This window comes from Quercus robur, chromosome 2 (genome assembly GCF_932294415.1).
Source record: "Quercus robur chromosome 2, dhQueRobu3.1, whole genome shotgun sequence".
In the NCBI taxonomy this organism is placed as follows: Eukaryota; Viridiplantae; Streptophyta; class Magnoliopsida; order Fagales; family Fagaceae; genus Quercus; species Quercus robur.
In genome coordinates, this window is record NC_065535.1 from 82,430,558 (window position 1) to 82,453,735 (window position 23,178).

Consider the following 23,178-nt stretch of genomic DNA (forward strand, 5'->3'; position numbering starts at 1 on the left):
ACAAAGTTGACAAATCAAAGCAAGACACAATACACATAGGAGCAAAAATTAAAAGTGAAATTAATTATGATATTTGCTTTTTTTATATTATTATCAAAATGATATGTCATTTATATCACTTTTGTGCATTGTACAAGTTATTATTTGCCTGTTTTTTCTGCATTGTACAAGTTATTGATTAGTATGAAAAATTATATTCTATCTTGTCATAAATGACATACCAACAAAGTTGACAAATCAAAGTAAGACAATACACAAAGGAGCAAAAAATAAAAATGAAATTAATTATGATATTTGCATTTTTTTTTAATCAAAAAGATATATGCATTCTTAAGTAGGCATAAAATAGAACTATCACTATATCATGCGATTTTCAAATTTAAAAAATACATATAGTATGATCAAATCAATGCGCCCTCTTATTGTCTTTCAATTATTTAGTCTTTCAAATAAAACACTTTTTTAATAGTGTCTGCTCCATGACGATTGTTCTTTATTATCAAACTAAGACATCGATTGGTTTTTGGGATTAGTGAGTAATGAATCCTAAATCTCTTATTTGATGATAAGAAATGAACTAACATTATTGAGATATTGGAGGAAATTAATAATCAATGATAAGTGTAAAAATTAGTACAAGGATTGACCATTCGTAAATAATGACAAGTGTAGCAGGAGGCAAAATGTTGAACAAGGATTTTATAAAGGAATAAAAATAGTAAATTAATCAAATATGAAAATTTTCAGAATTACAACAGAAAGGATAGCCCTAAACTGCAATTCGTATTTGTTTTCAATTTTCCTATCTTACAAGGAATATCTAACTAGACGAATCAAGGAAGCAACTTCCTAAATCTCGGTATTACAATCTCATAAAATACAACATAAAATAACAATATCTACCTAGTCCCAGATCCTGAAAGGTATGATCGTGCTAGCAAGAAACTCCTTTCTTTCTGCCTTTTGTATTCATTATAGCGCAAGAAGAAATAACCAAGATAATCGAAATCAATTGGAGACATTTTTGCCTATAAACAAAAAAACATAAATATAGTAAGTCATGGATGTTATAAGGAATAGGGATATTCAATAGCAAAGTAGGAATAGAGATACCTGAATTATTCCCCACAAAGCCCAATATAAGTGTGAAGCTAACATATATGTATTTGACTCCACATAGAGAGCTTCAAGATCTTTGTCAGGTACCTGCTAATAAAATTATAATTGTTAAAGAACAAAAAAAAGCGCTTAGTATTAGAACTTTTAAATGAAATCATGAATGCAAGGAGCCCATTATCAAAATTTTATTCCAATGGCTGCCATTGTGAATGTCATGGATAATACCTGGATAGATATTAGTACATGCAGATGATTTTAATTGTAATTTTTAATACAATCAGATTAAATAAAAAGTGCAAAAAGTGTTTACATGGCTGTGATGATTATGGGCTAAAACCAACAGCCTTCATAACTCCAATTTTTAATACCCTAAGCTTATTAATTGTGACTCTCATATAGGACTATATTAAATTCATAAACCATTCTATAAACATTAAAAAAAAAAAAAAAAAAAAAAAAAAAAAAAAAAAAAACTGCATACTAAAATTTTAAGGTGCAAATGGAACACAATGCTGACATACCCCCAGTGGATTGTCAGGTTGTAAATAATGCCTGAAGAAATGGTATTGTTCCTCCTTACTAGGGTATCTGCATTAAAATTACATTGAACAGTTCAGGAATTGTATCATGTTTGAGTCACAATGACAAATGAGAATGAAACAAGCAAAAAACAAAAAATAAAAAACGTACAAGCTGTAGTCACAATCATAGCCTGCATATTCATTAAAGTGATTTCCAATGTCGAAGCCTCTATAGTTGTATGATCCATACTCAAAATCAATTAAGTAGAGTTTCTCTGAACATTCACCAAACAAACAATAAGGTTAAACGATAAAACTGAGAATAATTACAGCTAACTAAAACTCATATTATTCCAGAAGTATTTTGTTATCTTCTATAGACATTGGAAAGCATTTTGAGCCCCAGCATCAAATTTGATTCCTGTTTTGCAGTCCGTAAGTCATAATCATGGGTATGGCAGATACTAGATTCTCAAATAAACAGCTCCAAGGCAATAGATAATTGAAGAATTTAAGCAATGCATCAGACGGACCATAGACATTTCATATAAAAACTATTCAAATTGACCCCACTATCTAATCAGGGTACAAAGAAAGCCCCATTGGCTACAACTCCACATGATTGGCATAAGCAAAGTCTTATTTCAAATCCAGGCAACTTGAATGATAGTAATTCCATAACATTACTCTTTCATACATGTCATACTCTAGTACTCACCATTTAGATTACCATCAAATTAAGAGACAAAAAAACCACTACGTGTCTATAATATTTGCAACATTGATGGAGGTGAAAGCAGGGTGTCTCCACATGTTAGCATGCATGTGTGAGTGAGAGAGAATTTGAAGTGTATTATGAAATTTGGCACATAAATATTGTTACATAAACAAATCAGCCATAGAACATAGTAACAGAAATAGAACTGCAGTCAACAGAAGTCAAAAATACCTTCTTCATCATTAACCATTAGATTTCCACAAAGCAAGTCATTATGAGCAAAAACCACTGGCGCATTAAGAAGGCCTGTCAGTTCCTGTTTCATTATCAGAAAACATATCCATAAAGAGGAATAAGCCTTTCGCCTTAATAAACTTAAATAGCATTTTTCCATGACCATTAGCCAAATTTTTATAAATCTTGTCAGATTCCATCCCACCAAAAACTATTAAGGTAAAAAGAATAAAACTAAGAAAATTCCAACGGATCATTATACATAACTACAAGTCTGGGCACATACTGCATCCTACAATTGTTCTTCTGGATACCGATATGCCCATCTAGCACATTCTCAAATTATACCCCCCATCTGGATATGATTTTACTAAAATAGTAAAATACTCAAGGAATGGTCCCAGATTAATTGGTTAACAAATGGAAAAGGACCATTTATGTGTCTGCTTTTGAGAAATATTTTTTGTCATATGATATCAGTAGTTCAAATTTACCATATCAATGTAAAATAACAAGGTCTCTTCAGCAAGTTAATATGCAAATACTGTATTTAACTGTGCAGTCTCTAGACTTAGTTCCTGCACCTGTTTATCACCAAAGCAGCAAAGTAAAACTTCTTAAAAAGTTATATCTTGTTCTTGAATCAGTAAGGCCAGATAAGTATGGTAGATAAAGAAACAACTAGGTTCATGCCTAGTTAAAAGAAGTTACAGAAGACTGACAACTTTAAAATAGGATATAAGACATCAAAACAAAGCAATCACATGCAAAAAAATCTATGAAAGCAGGCAATACCTTGAGCTCAACAATTTCGTCATGAATTTCCTTATATGAAATCATCTTATGCATCCTCTGCTTCTCACTATCATCAAATTCAAGAACGGATGCTGCAACAAAAGTTTAAATATCAAAAGATTAACATGTGATGGATGGCAACTACAGAACACACACACATCAGTAGGAATATATGTATATTAAAAATAGAGCAAGGATCAGGGAAAAAAGGTCAAACAGTGGACGTTGAATGCCAGGTTCAAGTAAATTAGCTTAGAATGGTATAGATTGACAAGTAAGCAACTAAGCATGGCTAGTAATCCATCAGGGTGAGATAAAAGAACCTTTTTCAAAGAACTTGGAGATGTCATTCCACAGCTGAGGTTCTTTAGAGCCTGGAATTTCCACTTCATGAAACTTGCGTAGTTGCTTGGCAATCTCAGCAGCTAGCTTTGGCTTTCTCATGTCTGCCAAGGGAAATAATGTCAATACAAAGGTTATATATATAAAAACTTTATTGAACGAAAAAAACTAGTACAAGAAAAGCCAGAGTATACACAATGTGTGCTAAGGAAAGCATAGGTTCAAAAACAAACTAAGAAGAATAAAAAATACATCTATCAAGCAAATCAACTAATGAAGAAAAAGTTATGCCCCCCCGAAGCATTAGTCCACCCAAACAAAGTTTGGAAAAAAGACATCTTCATCTTCATATTAGGAAAAAATATATATAAAAAGATAAGTATACTATTTAATTGAGAACAGCCTTCAGCTTTTATAAATTTTTACTTCGGTTGCCATTGAAATCCATGCCTAAAGAAAAATTATTTGGCAGATGAGGATGCTAAAAACATAGGCTTGTCAATAAATGAAGAAGAAAATTGGGGAAAAAATGATGCCGTAATTTAATTTCCAATATGGTTTAAGGAATTAACCAAAAAAAGGCAAGGAAGTTTTTTTATTTTATGCATGTCCTGAAAGAATGGGGGGATGCACATATATACACTTGTCACCTTGGATTTCAGATTAAATGGTACTACGAAATGGCCTCTGCCCTCCTTGCACATTCTCTAATCAATACCCTTGAATTGAATGACAAGAAATTCTAAAAGTGACTACAAAATATAATTTCAATTTTGGGATTATTGCCACTTCAAAAGTCTTTTGTTCATGGGGAAAACCCTTAGCTACTTGTAATTAATGCTGAAATTGGAGTCTGATTTTTAGTGAACTCAGTACAGGGCAACAATGTACACTCTTCTTGCAGTTATCCCTCAAAATCTACAGTGCTCTAAAGATAAATAAATTACTCAGCAGAGAATCACTTATAGGAAAATATAAATATAAATATATATATATATATATATATCAATTAATTTACTAAAATCCATATTAGTCCTACCCTGACAAATATCATTCCCAAGTTTACCTGACTCAACTAGTGTCCTTGCATTGATAAAAGACTGCACCATTCCATTTCCAAAAACTCCAAGCAACTTGGCACCAAATCCTGCAGCCGAGAGGTATTTGATGGCCTAAACACAGTAAGTGATGAGTAATTAAAAAGTGAAACATGCAACTAAAAAGTCATCAACTATTTAGGAAAAGGAAAACGAAGTTTAAATACTGTGTGAAGCATCTTCTAGTAATGCAGTATAATCATCAAAAGTAAAAATTATTCTCATGGACCTACCATTTTTGGTTTCCTTTAGTAAGAATATCATAATTATTCGTAAACGAATTCCCAAAAAACAACTTGCCAACTATGCAAGTTTGTTTTACTAAACCTTAATGAGAATTCCGCATCAAAGCCTAAAACAGATAATTATATAATGCCAGGCACCAGACTAACCTAAAAGCACAACAACAAATTATAATATAGAGATCTAGCAGTGCACACATCATCAGACTTTTCTATTAAGCTATAATATCAGCAAAAACAATACATACACTCAGTAAATTGCTTAACATAACACGCAATCTTCAACTTATTTGATTCAATAGAGAATCATTTCTAACAAAACAAATTAAGTACACAGTGAGTGATTATGGTCTTTCTAGACTAATTACACAAAAATGTCCATGAAGCTTAGGGAATCACCTGCAATTCCCTTTCGCGATTGATAACATACTCGGTGTTAGGCCCATATAATCTGACTGTCACCGACACGTCGTTTCCACTTTCTTCCTTAACAGAAGCCTTCAGCACTATAAGAATTTGAAGACCGATTTCCAGTTAGAAATTTCAATACTTCAAATCTCAAAAAAGCCAATACTGTAACAAAGCAACAAATATTGCTAATTTCAAATTTCAATTTTGAGCTAATAGCGTAATCAAAATCGAGTAAGGAATATACTCACATAGATTTGTGATTCCTCCAGAAACAGTCTCTACGGAGAAGCGAGAATCGTCCAATTCTGACCATCTCTTGAACAGATCCTTGCACAACTCTCTGCAAAAGCCGAAACGAATTTAATTCAAATACTTTCAATTTCATGCTACATCATAAATTAAGCTTCGTTGCATTAGCTCAAAACAACATCCAATTCTTTAAAATTTCCTCTCGTTTTTTACTTATTTTCCCACGCTTTCTCAGCTACCAAACGGCAAAACTAAGCTCGGGAATTCAAATGCATTTGAGAGAGAGAGAGAGAGAGAAGAGTAACGAACATGATACGAGGTTTCATTTGAGGCAGAGAGAGAGAGTGATCAACGGTGAGAGAAGAGGACTGGATATCGGAGCTAAGGTTCGGGTTTTCTCGAGCTTCCTCTGCTACTTCCATGGCGTTCCAGATGTTCACAGCTCCCATATTTCTCTCTTTCTGACTCTTCTCGTTTATATGTAAATATTTTTTTTTTCTTCAATTTGCTACTCTGCTAATATGCCCTCTCTCGTGTGCGAAAAGCCTTAAAACTAGAAAAATTCAAATCATGTTGCTGTGATTTTTGGGGGCGAATCGGGAAGTCCCTATAATCTATATTATTATGTAGGGAGAACGTGTGCGTGTTAGAAGTTGGAACGTGTGCGTATTATAAGGGATTTGAGTAATGCCGAATATGTCCCCCGCTGTTTCAACTCTCATGTCGTTTTCTTGATTTCGTTTCGTGTGCATTTAGCATGTCTTAACAAACAAACTCTTTTTTTTTTCTTTTCTTTTTTTTTTTTTAACTATTTAGATTTTTTTTATGGGTACTATTTAGATTTTTTTTGCTATTAATTATGAGTCTCACTGTATTTTTTGATATTATTCATGGACATCACTGTATTATTTCAACTACCTTTTAGTTTTATTTACAATATTTTCAACAAAAAAATTTCAATTTCAACTAAATAATCTATTCCCAAATAAAACTAATTTTACAGTTATATGTATTACGTCGACATGTGCATTTTTGGTAATCTAAATCTCACACGGAGGTGTGTTGTCTACTACTACTAGATTGATAGATCCTCTAAATTCCTCATAAAAAACAAGAACCTCTAAATCAAAGTCATGGCCGACAATAAACTAACTTTTAATTAAAGCTTTTTTTATTTTTTTATGATAATGATATTATTTCATTATTTGATTATGAATAATTACATATGCTTACTTACCTTTCTCTCAAAAAAGAAAAAAATATGTGTATATGTCTATTTTTTTGAACTTCACCTTTATTATTATCTATTTAGTTAAGAGTTTAGGATTAATAACTAGGACACAAGAGTGGGAAAAATTAAATAATATCACGTAACTCGTATTAAAATTCAATAATTGAGAGACATGTACGTAAAATAATCATATCAGAATTCCACCACTACTATTAATGGTAGGGGTGTTCGCAGTGCAATTCGGTGTGGTTGAGTCATTTTAAGTACCGCACCGCAATTTTGCTATCACATGTGCAGTTTGGTGTGGTGTATAAGGTGCGGTTTGGTTAGTTTTTAGATGGTATATTTTTCAAAATGTCATGGTCAATTTATAATTTACTATTAATAATCATGACAATATGATAATAAGTTTTTTTTTTTTTTTTTTTTTAAAAGATACACAACCTGTGTAACAAAAAAAAAAGTAACTAATTGCAATACAATGTAGTTACTTTATTTTGTAGGCAATTTTGGCCAGTTTGGGTGCGGTTTGAGTAGTTTGGTGAACACCCCTAATTAAGGGTGGTAGGGGATGGTTATTTTTGTGCATATGTCTCTTATTTATTGGATTTTAATACGGTTAGGGTGGACACATAAAAATAAAATTTAAAAAAAAAAAAAAAAAAAAAAGTAGGATTGGAAAGCTCACCCTTTTTCCGTTTGTCCTAAAAGTCTCCTGAGAGGTTTCTAAGAGCTAATACATGAAAGCTAGGCTAAATCGATCTCACACTGAACTACAATCTACGAAGAAGTAGAGGACCTAATCCATGGCACGTGCGTGCAGAGAGAGAGAGAGAGAAAGCCTCTAAGGTCATTAATTTTGAATGTTTGACAATGGATTTATTTGTTGTCCTAATAGTTTTTTTATTACACAGTAAGCTTTCATTAAAAAAAAAGTAATAATTATTTTAAGAAAATCATATCCTTTATGGTATTTTTTTTTTTTAAATCTATATACTATGAAATTTTTAATTGAAATTAATACAAATTTTATTATAAAAAATTTAAGAACTGATGTGGTAAAAAATAAAAATAAAATAAAAATTTCTTGGTATCACTTAAATAATATATATATATATTAAATGAATAATGCTACAAACACAAACTATTTTACAATATTTTTATAAACTGCCAATGTGGTTTTAACATTTTCCAAATAGTTATTGTAAGTAAAAATATGACGTTAGTAATTGGCTCATATTAGAACTAGTAAGAATTTGTCACATCAACAGTTTGTAAGAATGTTGTAAAATAGTTTGTATCCGTAGCATTACTCATATTAAATTATTTTTTGTGATTGATGATAGCTTAATTTATAAGATATATATACTAAAATTTATAGTATTATTGAATTCAGTCTTCCTAAATTGTAACTTACATCTTACTGAAAAGAAAATTAAAAAAAAAAAAAAGTCAGTAATTTACATATATTGTTGCACTCAAACGGTCAAACTGAATACAAAAACACAACTGGAAACAATTGAATACAAAAACACAACTTTGAAGTTTGAATTCAATGAAAGAGTAGGATAACTCATCGTGAATGGCAGTCTTTTACAGTATTTTTTATTTATTATTTTTTTGTGAATCGTCTTGACTCTTGAGTATTGCCCCATCCTGCTAACCTTAAACGGTTAAACGCCTAAATTGATTATGAATTTAATAATATGAGATTTTTAACAATTAATGAATAGCTGGAAATTTTCTCAAAAAAAAAAAAAAATGAATAGCTGGAATGGAACCCCCAAAACTAAATAAATTTCCATTGGATCACGTTACAAAATTCGGCCAATCCAAATCTACACTTTTCAAACGAGGGCCCTTTACACACGCAACCACAAGTCAGGGGTACGACTTAGCTTGCATACAAGGCCTCCGCATTTGACAAAGTCAAAAATCAGATGAACTCATCCATGATGAGAATGCTGCGTGTTAGTGCTTTAATGGTAGGGCACCAAAGAAGAAGAAGAAGAAAACGTTTCCTTGCGTGTTTATAATGTGTTCAACGAGAATCTTTTTTTTTTTTTTTTTAATACGAAATTTCAAGAACTATTTAAAAAAAAAAAAAAAATTTATGGGTTTTGTGGGTTAAGAACGGTCACGAGTACATAGAGGTTGAGATCCTATTTAACATTTTATTTAAAAAGAGGAAAGTTACGTTGTTACCCACATGTATGATCGAGCTGGCTTAATTACCAACCCGTGGGCCGTGAGTTGTATTGGAATTAGGATAAAATATAGGGATGAGACAATATTTGAATTCAAATAAAATACAACAGTTGTAACCAAATCCTTAATTTGCAAACAACCGTATCACCACTTATTAGTTTCTCTGTCGCTAGTGAAAGTTCCTCTCAGAGCTTCTCCTAGGCTATAGAATTCTCTGTCCCTACTTGTAGGTGCTTGAGTCCCTTAGGATAACAAGTTTATCCTTAAGGTTTGTGGTTATTTTCTTTCGGGGTTGGGGAAACACAGTAGTCATGGATGAACTAGCAAACCATTGCAAATGTTTATCACTTTCGGACAGAGAAGGGCCTACCTTCGATCTGGAGGAAGAGATGGCCACACCAGAATTTATCATTGCAGCAAAATTCTTCACAAGAAGAGCGCTGAATATGGATGCTATAGCCTCGACTTTTCAACCTTTGTGGAGATCAAAAAATGGTTTCAAAGTCAAGAATATGGGGAATCACATAGTCCTTTTTATTTTTGACAACAAGCGTGAAGTTGAAACTATTATTGAGAACAAGCCTTGGAGCTTTGACAAACACCTTATGGTGTTGCAACGCTATGATAAGGATACGCCAGTTGAAGAGTTAAAGTTCAATTACACTTCATTTTGGGTACAAGTACACGACATTCCAGTTAGATTTATGAATCAAAAGGTGGCCGTGGGGATTTGTAGCTAGGTTGGTACGGTCATCAAGAAGCCTGAAGCTGAAGGGGAGGGTGGAAGTTTTATGAGGGTTTGGGTTAGAGTGGATATTACTATTCCTTTGAGCCGAGGAAGAATGGTGTCATTGGGGCAAGGCAAGGAAATTTGGGTATCTTTCAAGTATAAGTGCCTACCAAATATTTGTTACTAGTGCAGATATCTCAACCATGACGATAGAGATTATGAGACCTGGTTGGAGAGTGAAAGGTCACTTAAAGCTGAAGACCAGCAGTTCGGCTCTTGGTTATGAGCTGCACTTACAAGCCGGACTAGGAAAAACCTGGTTACTGTTCCAGGTTTGTTCAAGAAAACAAATGGAGTTTCCTCCACTCCTCGGAATCCAACCAATCCAAGGAAACCTCAAGCTCAGTCCACGGTGGTTCAGCTACCACAGGAAAGTTTGGCTGACGTGGAACTAACTCAGACCAAGAATTCAATGTCTCATTTAAGGGGAACGGTTACAAAGAGACACATTTATTCCCCACCCGTTGCTGAACAACTACACGTTCAGGCAGAGCCATTGGGTAATGAGGAGTTTAAATTGAAGAATAACTCTCCAATTAATGAGGCAAGGAATGAATTTTCCTCCTTTTGCAGCCTGGATTCAGTGCATAATAATGAGTCGGATTTAGTGCAACAAGATCCTTTCCTATCCACACTTGTCGAGATTGGTGAGGATTTTTCCAAATTAAATGCCCGGTCAGCTCCTAATAATGAGGATACAAGGATACATAATTTAAGCCATGCAATTAATGAGGAATTAGAGGCGACTAGGGTTTGCCATGCACAAGGGTCTGAAATTCAGGCTATAGCCCAATCACATGTAACTGGGAAACAAGAAAAAAACCCACGCAGCAACAAGGGACCTGGAAATGTGTACCTAATCAAGTTGTACTGAAAAACAAAAACAATATTAACGGCAAGGAAGTTTCAGTGTTACAAACAAAAAGATCTCATGAGCAACTATCCAATCTCAATGGTTTACCAAGTAAAAAACGCATGGTTTCCTTTAAGATTAACTCTTCTACAAAGGCGGAGGCTGATGATCAGCCCCGCCAATCACAATGATTCTCTTAGTGTGGAATTGTCGTGGGCTTGGGAACCCATGTACAGTGAGAGAGCTTGGGGATTACATTCGGGCAAAAGATTCTACTGTCGTGTTTTTAGCCGAGACATGGGCAGATGATGCAAGGCTAGATCAAGTGTTACATAATTTTGATTTCAGAAATAAGTGGTCAGTTGAGAGTGGAAATAGAGGTGGTGGTTTGGTTTTTTTGTGGAAGGAAGAGATCAGAATCACAGGGGAGGATTCATTGAAATATTGTATTGATGTACTTGTCGAGAAAAATACATCACAGGAATGGCGATTCACAGGCTTCTATGGGGAACCGGTGACAACAAGACGACTTGAAGCATGGTCAAAACTTCAAACCCTCAATGATAAACCACACAACCCTTGGCTGTGTGTGGGGGATTTCAATGAAATCACCAGACAGGAGGAAAAGGTGGGTGGAGCTATTCGTGCCCATGGTCAGATGCAAGCATTTAGGAATGTTATTGACGAATGTGGTTTTATGGATTTGGGGTACATTGGACCGAATTTCACATGGAGTAAACATTATACAGAAGGACATTCAATATGGGAGAGACTTGATCGTGGACTAGCTACCAACCAATGGTTCATGAAGTTTCCTGGCACTCGGGTATTCCATCTACCTTGCCTTTCCTCAGATCATTGCCTTTTGTTCATCAATCCTACAGGTATTGAAATTCCATCATATAAAAAGCCATTTAGATTCGAGGAAATGTGGCTTTCAGATAGTAGGTGTGGTGAGGTTGTTGAAGCTGCTTGGAGGTCGTGTATAGCAAGGGATTCAGATAGTGAAATCATTGGAAAAATTGACAAGTGCGGTAAAGACTTATCTTGGTGGAATTATAATGTGTTTGGCAATGTCCGGAGGGAATTAAAGAAGAAGCGAGAATTGCTTATTGAAGAAAAAGCCGTGGCTGTAAGAACAGGTAGCAATTTGCGGATTAAAGCTTTGAAAGAGGAGATTAATATATTGATGGACCGAGAAGCTAGGATGTGGAATCAACGCTCCCGTATTCTTTGGCTGAAAAATGGAGATGGTAATACAAAATTTTTCCATACCCGAGCCTCTCATCGATTTAGGAAAAATGTTATCTTGGGAATTAACGATTCACATGGGAGTTGGAAGGTAGAGCCGAATGAGATAGGAGGGGTCCTCATCAACTTCTATCAAGAACTTTTCACAACCTCTAATCCGCCACTACACTAAGAGGTCCTGGATCAAATTCCACAACTTGTCTCGGATGATATGAATCAAGAATTAATATGCAAGTTTGAGGAATGGGAAGTAGTACAAGCTTTGAAATAGATGGCTCCTATGAAGGCTCCTGGTCCGGATGGAATGCCCCCTTTGTTCTTCCAACATTTCTGGCCTTTGATTGAAGGGGATGTGACTCATTCAGTGTTATCATGGCTAAACTCAGGTACTCTCCCACCCCCAGTAAATCATACCTTTATCACTCTTATCCCAAAAAAAAAAAAAAAAAAAAAATCCTAGTTGTGTGTCAGATTATTGTCCCATTAGTCTATGCAATGTTCTTTATAAAATATTTTCTAAAGTCCTTGCTAATAGGCTTAAAAAATTCCTCAATAATATCATTACTGAACACCAATCAGCTTTTGCTAAAGGACGCCTCATTTCTGATAATATTCTCATTGCCTTTGAAACTTTGCATACCATGAAACATTATAATTCTGGTTCAAATGGGTTTATGGCTTTGAAGCTTGATATGAGTAAAGCATACGATAGGGTTGAATGGGTGTTTTTGGAAAAGGTGATGAGAAAAATGGGGTTTTATGAACAATGGATAGGTCTTATCATGGTGTGTGTCAAAACTGTAACCTATTCCATACTTGTGAATGGCGAACTGAAAGGGTTGATTCATCCCTCAAGGGTCTTAGACAAGGTGACCCCCTTTCCCCATTCCTGTTCCTCTTGTGTACTGAGGGCCTACATGGCCTCATAAAAAGGGCAGCCAACAATGGAGATATCACTGGATTTAGGCTGTGCAAACAAGGGCCTAAACTAACCCATTTGTTTTTTGCAGATGATAGCCTTCTGTTTTGTAGGGCCAATTTCACAAAATGTAGTAAAGTGATGGACTTGCTATCAATGTATGAAGATGTCTCAGGCCAGAAAATTAACAAAGACAAAGCGGCCTTATTCTTCAGCAAGTCAGTTACTGAAGCCAACAAGCAAATCATTAAGGGATTCTTGGAGTTTGTGAAGTTCGACACTATGAAAAATACTTGGGGCTGCCTTCCTTGACCGAGAAAGGAAAAAAAGCGAGTTTCAACTATATCAAAGAGAGAGTATGGAGAAAATTGCAAGGATGGGAAGGAAAACTCCTTTCCCAAGCCGGAAGAAAGGTTCTTATTAAAGCAGTCATCCAAGCCATCCCAACCTATGCAATGGGTTTGTGCAATGAAATTGAGGTGATGATAAGAAAATTTTGGTGGGGACAAAGGGGAGAAAAAAGAAAAATTCATTGGTTAAAATGGAGTGAAATGACGAAATCCAAATATGAGGGTGGTATGGGTTTCCATGACCTAGCTTTACACAATGACTCTCTCTTGGCTAAACAAGCATGACGCTTATTGCAAGATCAAGGCTCTCTATTCTACAAGATCTTCAAACCCCGGTTCTTTCCAAATTGTACAATAATGGAAGCAATGGAGTCTAGCCCTGGTTCATATGCTTGGAAGAGCATTTTACATGGTCGAGATGTGATCAAACGTGGAGCTTGTTGGAGAATTGGCAATGGGAAGGATGTCCAGATTTGGCAACACACATGGTTGCCACGCAAACATCCTACCCGTGTCCAATCTCCAATGCTAGAGGGCTTGGAGGAGACCACAGTGAATGTGTTGATAAATGAGGATAGCCGAACATGGAATGAGCAATTGATAGATGGGCTTTTTGTTCCAGAGGAAGTTGAACTTGTGAAGAGAATCCCTTTGTTGAGACACCCAGTGAATGACAAGCTGTTCTGGCCGTGGACACAAAGCGAAACTTATTCATGTAAATCGGGCTGCCGATTTCTGAAGATGGAGGAAGAAGTGGAAGGGATGAAGGCAGTACAAAACGGAGAGAAGGAGTTTTGGCAAAGTATTTGGGGTTTGCGAGTTCCTAACAAAGTGAAGAACTTCTTGTGGCGTGCTTGTCGAGAGGCCATTCCCACTAAAGCCAACCTGAAGCGGAGACATATTACGGAAAATGATCGATGCGAACGGTGCAGAAATGCAAAGGAAACAGCGCTTCATGCGTTGTGGACATGCAGCGAGCTCGACTTGGTATGGACAAATACTAAGTGGAATTCTCAACAAACTTCAGGTGTGGAAACCCCGGAAACAGGGAGCTCTTTGTGATGGTCACATGGGGAATTTGGCACTAGCAAAACCAAGTTCAAAACAAGAAAGCTTGCTGCACTTTGGATCAGCTTACGTTGCAGCTAGGGTTGTCCACGGGTTAGGTCAGGTCGGTTTTGGACCCAACCCGGACCCGACCCGCCGGCGTCGGGTGGAAGGCGGAGGGACTCGAAACCGACCACCGGCGTCACTCGGTCGAGTCGGTTTTCAGTTCGGGTGGCGTTCGGATCGGTTCGGTCGGTGTTGAGAGTCGCTGGATCCTGCAAACGTCGCCAGAATCTTCAAAAAATTCGTCGGAATCTGCAAAAATCCAGTAGATCTGCACCAAAAATCGCCGAAATCAACCTGGATCTCCTCGAATCTCGCCGGATCTCACCAAATATGGTCGAGATCTTGCTTGAATCTCCTCAAATGTCGCCGGATCTCACCAAATCTCGCTTGAATGTCGCCGGATATTTCCAGATTTGTATATAACGTCGGTCGGGTCGGGTGGCTCGGGTTTTGGAGAAGAAAACCCGCCACTCGACCCGCCGGCGTCGGGTCTTGGGGTCAGAAATCCGTCACCGACCGTCGGAGTGGTCGATTCGGACGGTTGCCGGTTCGGGTTCGGGCAGGTTGGTCGGGTTGGTCGGATTTCGGGTTGGATTGGACACCCCTAGTTGCAGCATAAGAGAGATTTATATTGACCTTTTATGAATCTCATGCATACAAAGTTTTGTTTCAACAAAAAAACAAGATGTTAGGAGCTTTTTCTTTCCATAAAGAGAGAAGAGCACTAGTTGTGTAGGATTCTCAAACCCTTGATAGTTCCAACACAACAACCTCATTTTAGGAAGCTGCTTAGCAGCCTCACCAAGAGAAACTTTGGATTTTGAATGACTATGAGTTTTGGAGAATCAATTGACTAAATAATGGATAAAAAGAGTAAGATTTGGAATATTAATTTGAGAAGGCTTAATGGTAAAATATCATTGAAGTGATGAAAAATGACATCTACACCAATTGTTGTTGTTGTTTTTTTTTTTTTTTTAGGTGGGGATCGAACTCTAAATATCTTATTTGGCGATAATAGATTTTATCAATTGAGTTAACTTGATCCCAACTGTCACCATTAGTTAAGTGAAGAAAAATGTCCTCTTCTTAGAGAAAAAGTATATGAAGAATATGTTGTCATATGCTATGCACAACATATTAATAATACATTGTTTCTAAAATAATATTTAGGGTCAATTATATATTTTGGCCTCCCAAAATTTTGAATTTTTTAAAAATATATATAATTATTTTAATGTTTTCAAAATTAGACTATAAAAATAAGAATTTGCCCCCCAAATATTTGAATTAGTCCAATGATGCTCTTAAAAAAAATAATTGGTCTAATAGATATAGAGATATATTTTTATTTTTCACAATTTTATTTTTTATTGTAAAATGTGCTCTTATATCTGTTAAATATTTGATAAAATTTGACATCAAAAAATGTTTAAATCTATCTTTTTTAACATGTTATGTGGCGATTAACAAGTCATTGACTTATTAAAAAAATCTTATCACTAAAACTGCACATAAATGTGTCTTTAGTTGCCACATAATAGGTTAGAGTAAGATATGTTCAAATATGTTTGAAGCCTAACTTATTCATTCAAGTTTTGGATCATCATGTTTTGGATCATCCATGTTTTTGAAAATTTCATTAGTTCAATTGAAAGGTTTTTTACTTACTTTAGTATAAAATTTGATAATTTGTATTTAAAATGAAACTTTTTAAGAATTTCACTATGAAAATAGAAAAAATGAATTTTATTTTATAAAAGATTTCCATCAAACATATTTTTGAATGAAAATACTAAGTTTTTTTTTTTTTTTTTTTTTTTTATTGGGTGTGTGTATATATATAACTTATCGAATAAAAAAGTTGATGTGTTATATATTCACTTGAAGATGTTATTATAAGTGGTGAAAATCCTTGAGTCCCACATTGGAAATAATAGAAAATATAAGTTTTGGGCTGGATATTGGGTTGGGGCTTTAGGCATGTGTGTGGATTAAGTCCACTTATCCAATTAATAATAAAATTTTATTATTTTATTATTGAGTCAGTGTCTGTGCACAATAGTTATCTCTGAAATAGTGTTTCAGGTTTAAGTTACGTATAGTTTCATTGTCATTCATTCATGAAAAAGAACTTTTCAGAGAAAACTCTCCCAGCGAGAAATTTTTGGTTCATTAATTTTTTGTGTCAAAGAGAGAGAAAGAGGCATTGAGTAGTTCGTAAAGCACGACTCTTCGTGCTTCATCTTCATGCTGTTTGATCATTTTATCTTGGGAGGCAGACGTCTAAGAGTCTCAAAGCACCACAGTGAATGTGTGAGGGGCGAAATCTGCTTTAAGGAGATTGTGTAAAACACAAGACTTGATCTCAATTGTTCATCCTTTCAAGCATCTGGTCTGTGAGTCTTCAATTATTTGCAGATTTCTTATTATTTATATTCAGTATTTGTTTATTACTTTTGCCTATTATATCTATTTTGTGTTATTGTTTAATTTTAGATACGTGTTTTGTTCCTTTTACTTTATCACATCAGTAAATTGTTGAAATAAGTCCAACATATATGTGTGTATATATAATAAAAAAATGTGTGTATATATATATATATGCATGTGAAAATTGTCTTCATAAATATATTAATGTCACAACTTGTCCCAAACAAAAATTCTTGCTATTTATGCTTTTATGCAAAAAATCTGAGCCCAAATCTCTGTGGTATTTAGTAATCTCAGCCCAAACGTACTGTTTTTTCGATAAGCTCAGCCCAAACGTACTGATATTTTTTTTCACTTTTTTGTTTAGTTTGTTTTGTTTTGTTTTTTTTGGGTTGAAATGGGCGAAGAATTTTTTTTAAAATGTAATATGACGTGGCAGGGAAATAATATTTTATTAAGCCGTTGGCCACGTCAGCTTATTATTGGAACTAAATTGACCCAGGTTAGGGGTGTTTAACAGGGATTAAATTCAAATAATTAATTATCCCTAACATTTTAATTTTTAATTTTTTACAACCCTTTAATTCTTTTGCCCCTTAATTCCTCTTCTTCAGCCGGTTACTCTCTCTCCGGTAGCCACACAACCACCAATAACTCAGGTTGGTAAGAACCACCGTCTAGTAGATGAAGCTCTGCTCTCAGTCTCACCTTCAGAGGCGGTCCAAGCTTTGAAGAAACCTTTGGATTTTGGTACTCTCAATTTTTTCAATCTTTTTATTAAATTCAAACCTTTTATTTTTCTAGCGATGGTTAATCAATTGTACTGATAACGTTCATTATTGGTAACCTCTTTAATACAATCTTTAAAATACTTCTGTAGCTGTGGAAATGCTGCAACTGTTGTAGTTCCCTCCAACTGTTTGCAAAAATGCCTCTTCTAGTTCTAGTTGGTCTTTTTTATTTTTGGTTTGTTTTTCCATAGACAAAGCCCTCTTTGCTAAGTTCAACACATAAACACAGAGAGAGGAAAAGATGCTGAGACCGCTTTTCACGAAGCCTACTTTGAAGCTTACCACATTTTCCCTCATCCAATTCAATCAACAGGTACATCATTCCAGCTTTACCAATATCACCTCATTCATAAATCCTGTTTACAGTTTGGTCAATCTTAATTTTTTTTTCTTCTATTTCCTCTCTTATGCAGAGAGAGCTGCACAGTAGGAACAAGAAGGCGATGGAGTTCATAGCCAAAGGATGGAGTGCTCTCAAGGAAGTTGATAGAGTCATCGATTACTGTGAGCTCAATGATCGTCGTCTCATTCCTCTCCTTAGGGTAATGATTACATGAATTATATCTAGATATGTGTTTATTTTGCTTTCCTATCTATATATGTTCTGTAATTGGGAATATAATGGAGAGGAAATAGAAAGTTTGATAAACTACGCGCAATGTAGTCACCATAAAATGGAAGGAGAGGATAATATGTTTGATATTGTTCAAATAAATTAGCATTGAGAGTTATTAGAATACTAGACTTACCCAAATTTATTTGTTTGTTGGTAAGTTGCACATGACGATTTGGATTTTGAACCCACAGTTTCATCCTCCACCTTATTCTTATAAAGGAGCTACCATTATGATAGATTTCATTGGCAACATGCCAAAGTTATTTTAATATTCTTCATTTCTTTGAAAGCCAAGCAACATTGACATGTGTAAGGGCTTCTAAATTCGGTCCATATGCTGCTTAATGAACTTATTGGCTTTGATATTGGTTAATTGAGTTATGTATTATTATTATTTTTATTGGTATACAGAATTGCCGGTTTATCCTTTTCCTTCATCTTTAGTTCTGATTTTCAGTAGACCTTTTTTTTTTTTAATTGTTGTCTTTAATTTATAGGGATAATTTCAATTCTATCTGACAATTCTGTGTTTATTTAAAATTTTTTTTCCTATTTCAATATCAGGCAGCTAAGGAAAACTTTGAGTTGGCTCTAGAGACCGACAACTCAAATACCCATGCCAGATTTTGGTTGTCCAAATTGCATTTGAAATATCATGTCCCAGGGGCATGTAAAGCTGTGTAAGTCAACAGTTAATGTTTTCTAAGTGAATTTTTTTTTTTGGTTATGCCCTGAGGTGGTGTTATTTCAAAATATCATTATTGCAGTAACATGTCAAAGGTGACTAGTTCAGCATAAAATGAAACAAAAAATTATGATGCTTTGTTGTTTTCCTAATTAGATAAGGGCTAGTTTCATTTCAGTGAACTACATGGCTGTTGTTAGCTCCTCAAACAAACATGTCAAAGGGCTTAGAAACTGGAATTTTTTTTGGGCAGACCAAATTGTTTAATTAAACCTCTATTAGCAGCCTTTATATTGTGTACAATATTTTGAAATCAAGTGGGGATAAAAGATCAGTTCAAAAGTTTTATTTTTTATTATACTTAACAAAAAAAAGTTTTATTTTCGATTACCTTTCTTGATTTTCTTTGTGGATATCTAATGTTGCATCAATTTTTATTTAAATAGTTTGAATGGGTGCAGAGCACTGTCATTATTCTTTTTTTTACTGGTTTTAATTATTTAAATGCGCATAAAATTGATACTGTCTTACTTTTTATGATAATAGAGGGGCTGCTTTGTTAGTTGAAGCTGCAGATATGGGTGATGCAGATGCACAATATGAATTGGGCTGTCGACTGAGAGTTGAGGTTAGGCTGCCTGCACTTTGCACTGCAGAAACTATATGTTAAGCAAAGTCATGGGTTTTTTTCTCTTTGGTTTAAATTACACGCACACATACACGCTCAATAGGTCTTGAATCCATGATCATACTTTCCACCTTATTCTTACATGGAGAGGAGATGCTATTTGGGCTAGATCCTTTTGAACTTTTATAGTGAACTGACATAGTCAACCTTATCAATTGGCTTTGAGTTTTCTTAAGTTTTGAAAAGCTTTAATTACTGCTTTGTATTGTTCTTTGGCTTGTCTTTTGGATAGAATGATTATGTCCAATCAGATCAACAAGCTTTCTATTATTTGGAAAAGGCTGTTGACCAGGTATGTTTTCAGAAGGCAGAAGCATTTTAATGACTCTTTTGGATTGTCTCCAAAACCTTAATGGACATTGTTATGTTATAGATGCATCCTGGTGCTCTTTACCTTCTTGGTGCTGTATATTTAACTGGGGACTGTGTGAAGAAAGACGTTGCCTCAGCATTATGGTGTTTCCATAGGGCATCAGAGAAGGTAACGGAAGCCAATCTCATAGATTGATCAATTTCAGTTAATCATCATGGATAACATTTATGTGGGTGAACACTATCTTTTTTACTATAAATCTAATGAGGGTAGGCAAGGAAGTAGTGGAAATGTTAAAGAGAAGATAACCTGCTCTTTATCTAAAGAGTGTCCTTGTATTTACAAGATGTAAAGCTGGAATAAGATTCAAATCTAGAAATTGGTTCACAAATTAGTCTTTCATATTTGCTTGGTCAAAACTGTTATAATGATCAATTCCTACAAACCTGATCTTTCATTCAGGCAGGAACGGATTGTTGCTTTTTTTTTGGGTGGGGGGGTTGCAAAAATTGTACTCAATGCACAAACCTACCACAGATCGCTTTGGATGGAAGACACTTGCCATTGCACCAAGGTCTGACCTCTAAATAAAAGGCATGAAAAAAAATTTTGATCATTCAAAAAAGAAAAATATATAGTAAAATTCAAAACTAAATTAATATATAAAAATTAAAACCAATTCTTAGGCTAAAACCTACCACATATCGCATTGGATGGAAGACACTTGCCTTTGCACCAAGGTCTAACCTCTAAATAAAAGGCATGAAAAAAATTTTGGTCATTCAAAAATAAGAAATATATAAAATTCAAAACTAAATTAATATATGAAAATTAAAATTAAAAAAAGGTAAACAAAAAAAAGATATGAAGTGATTATTTTTAATACATTTCTACTCAATTATTTGTGATATATCAAAATATAATTCAATGTTCTTTTAAATTGCAACAATCATTTATGATTGATTCTAGACTGCATGTTACTACAATTTCTCTTTCAATGTACAAAATCAAATAATCCATTAGAAAAATCGTCTTTTTATTTTGTTGCGAAACTTGGCTTTGACAATATTAATGAAAGAAAATGTTTGTTTCATAATTGCAATAAAAATTGGAAAAAGTAAATAGAAATAAAACTATTTTATAACGGAAATAGTATTAACCAAGAAAGTTGAAAATCATATTTATAATCATTATATGTCCAATATTCTTCTTACTGAAAAAACTAATTAATGTAGTAAAAAATTAAGACAAACAAACACAGACAAAAAATAAGAAGCACTCAAACAATCCTTTGGGTCAGCATCACTTAAAATCCAAAGTCTCAAACTTTTAACGTTGGGTCCCAAACATGAGACTTTAACTTTGGGTCCCAAACATTAAACATATAATAGACATCTTGATATATCATCTATTGAGGGGGGGAGGGGGGGATTAAAAGACGAAATCTTTGCCTTTTTCTTTAGAACATCTGGTTTTTCAAGAGTTGTACTGTTTATTGAGATATAGGTATGGGGGTAAGTTCATAGATTTTTTTTAACTGAATTGCTTTTTATTGGAAAATTATATATATTTTCTAGCAAAGATTGTGGTTACCAGGTGCTTTGCTGTATAATGCACTGCACATTTTGCCCAGAAATTTAATTGAGGGGAGTTATGGAAAGAATACAGATATAATACTCAGGGTGGTGTCTTAATCCAGAATGATTGTCAGAAAATCCTCCCTGATTGAGCCAGTTGTATTGCCTTGTGCCTGAAGGAGAAATGTGTGCATGTGGATGTGTATCTCCTTCCATGTTCTTATCAGCAAAAAATGGAAAATCTATAAATTCAAACCATGAAATTGTAATTGTTTTTTAGACTAGCAAACCTATATGTTGAACTAGTCTTAGTTTTGTACTTCACAACATATGTGCAGGGACATACCGGTGCAGCTATTGCATATGGATCCCTTCTTCTAAGAGGTTAGTTCATCCCACCCATGCTTCTCATGTTGTGTTAATTGTGTTCTTTTGATAAGACTTCTGAAGATTGGCTTCAAATGGATTCCTTTTGTTTTACAGTTGTCTTTTCAGATTGATGTTATTGTCAATAGTTTATTTTGTACTTCCAGATAGTAGAGTGAAGATAAACACATGACCACATTTGTAATTGACATTTATTGGATTGTAGTTGACACCTTATATATGTGGACCTCTTGATTGTCTAACATGCGTGCATGCACATAGACCGGGGGGAGAGGGATGGGGGAGTTATTGGAAGACTAAGCAGTAATCACCATAAGGTTCCTCCTTGAAGGATATTCAGATTAGAAATGATAAATTTTAGTTGATTAGAAAAGAATTAAGAGTATTTTCTGTTAAATACCTTCACACACACACACACACCCACCCTCTCTCTCTCTCTCTCTCTGTGAACTCTTTCAGCTGAGCCCAGTGGTGGCTCACACCCATTGGTAATTTTGCCTTTCTGAATTTTATGCTTAATGGCAAACTGGTGTATCTTAGGTGTACAAGTCCCAGATTCTCTTACGAAATTCAGTGCTAAGAGGGGCTCCTCTGCCAAAACAAGGAAGAACAAAGAAAGCCCCATGATGAATCCAGTAGAGATGGCCAGACAACAGTTCCAAATTGCAGCAAAAGCTGGATGTGATCTTGGCCTTAGATGGTTGGATAGACTTGAGGAGGAAGAGAAACGTCTACTCACTAAATAACATATGTCTAGACATAATTAGTTCTGTGGCACAACTAAACTGACATGAGTACCAACGAAAGGTATGGGCTCAAGATCAACCAATGAAGAAAGTCAGTGTTCCGCTGAAACTCCACCATACTTCTTGTCTGTAATGGTTATTTGTCAGCAAGATATTTCTATAATGTAACATGTTGTATGATCTTGAAATATCTTCAAATATGATTTGGAATTGCTCCATGTGCCAAAAAATTCGTCTTTGTGAAATTTGGATTTACTGTGCCAACTGCCAAGTGATTGGGGGTATGGATTGTTGGGTAAGGGTACTTGAGTTAGCTGAAGAAAAGAAAGGATCCCCGCCACTTGAGGGAAAGGATCTCCAAAAGAATTTTTTTTTTTTTTTTTGGTAAACCAGGAATAATATAAAGAACCCCTAACTGGGGAGAGAAATTTGAGGACGAATCCTCTCATAATACATGCCAATACTATCATAATACAAAAGCATTGAAATGTCCATAGGT

The 23,178-nt window shown here is 34.7% G+C and overlaps 2 protein-coding genes across 5 annotated transcripts; one reads left to right on the top strand and one right to left on the bottom strand.

Moving 5' to 3' along the window:
* Positions 1-674: 674 nt before the first annotated feature.
* LOC126715355 (probable ethanolamine kinase) lies at positions 675-6,336 on the bottom strand. Of its 2 annotated transcripts, none has more exons than XM_050415927.1 (11): positions 6,038-6,336; positions 5,728-5,819; positions 5,468-5,574; positions 4,796-4,901; positions 3,711-3,833; positions 3,388-3,479; positions 2,590-2,674; positions 1,810-1,915; positions 1,641-1,707; positions 1,114-1,209; positions 675-1,028 (listed from the first exon to the last, which is right to left on the bottom strand). In XM_050415927.1, the coding sequence occupies exons 1-11, from the start codon at positions 6,175-6,177 to the stop codon at positions 900-902; spliced, it is 1,143 nt and encodes a 380-aa protein (XP_050271884.1). In that variant the 5' UTR covers positions 6,178-6,336; the 3' UTR covers positions 675-899. The 2 variants fall into 2 exon arrangements, with proteins under 2 accessions (XP_050271884.1, XP_050271885.1); XM_050415928.1 differs by having other exon boundaries at positions 1,114-1,206; positions 6,038-6,335.
* An 11,080-nt stretch (positions 6,337-17,416) lies between these two features.
* Positions 17,417-22,943, top strand: LOC126715356 (uncharacterized). Of its 3 annotated transcripts, none has more exons than XM_050415931.1 (9): positions 17,417-17,626; positions 17,757-17,980; positions 18,081-18,209; positions 18,848-18,963; positions 19,515-19,596; positions 19,889-19,948; positions 20,030-20,137; positions 21,885-21,930; positions 22,474-22,943. In XM_050415931.1, exons 2-9 carry the CDS (start codon positions 17,909-17,911, stop codon positions 22,677-22,679), a joined length of 819 nt encoding a protein of 272 aa, XP_050271888.1. In that variant the 5' UTR covers positions 17,417-17,626; positions 17,757-17,908; the 3' UTR covers positions 22,680-22,943. The 3 variants fall into 3 exon arrangements, with proteins under 3 accessions (XP_050271888.1, XP_050271886.1, XP_050271887.1); XM_050415929.1 differs by having other exon boundaries at positions 17,859-17,980; XM_050415930.1 differs by having other exon boundaries at positions 17,897-17,980.
* Positions 22,944-23,178: the final 235 nt, after the last annotated feature.

Coding starts and splice junctions, on each gene's coding strand:
- LOC126715355 (XM_050415927.1), bottom strand. CDS start 6,177: ATGGGAGCTGTGAACATCTGGAACGCCATGGAAGTAGCAGAGGAAGCT. Junction 3,480..3,710: donor CTCCAAGTTCTTTGAAAAAG/GTTCTTTTATCT, acceptor CTTTTGTTGCAG/CATCCGTTCTTGAATTTGAT. Junction 2,675..3,387: donor ACGAAATTGTTGAGCTCAAG/GTATTGCCTGCT, acceptor ATAATGAAACAG/GAACTGACAGGCCTTCTTAA.
- LOC126715356 (XM_050415931.1), top strand. CDS start 17,909: ATGCTGAGACCGCTTTTCACGAAGCCTACTTTGAAGCTTACCACATTT. Junction 18,210..18,847: donor GTCTCATTCCTCTCCTTAGG/GTAATGATTACA, acceptor TTTCAATATCAG/GCAGCTAAGGAAAACTTTGA. Junction 21,931..22,473: donor TGGATCCCTTCTTCTAAGAG/GTTAGTTCATCC, acceptor GGTGTATCTTAG/GTGTACAAGTCCCAGATTCT.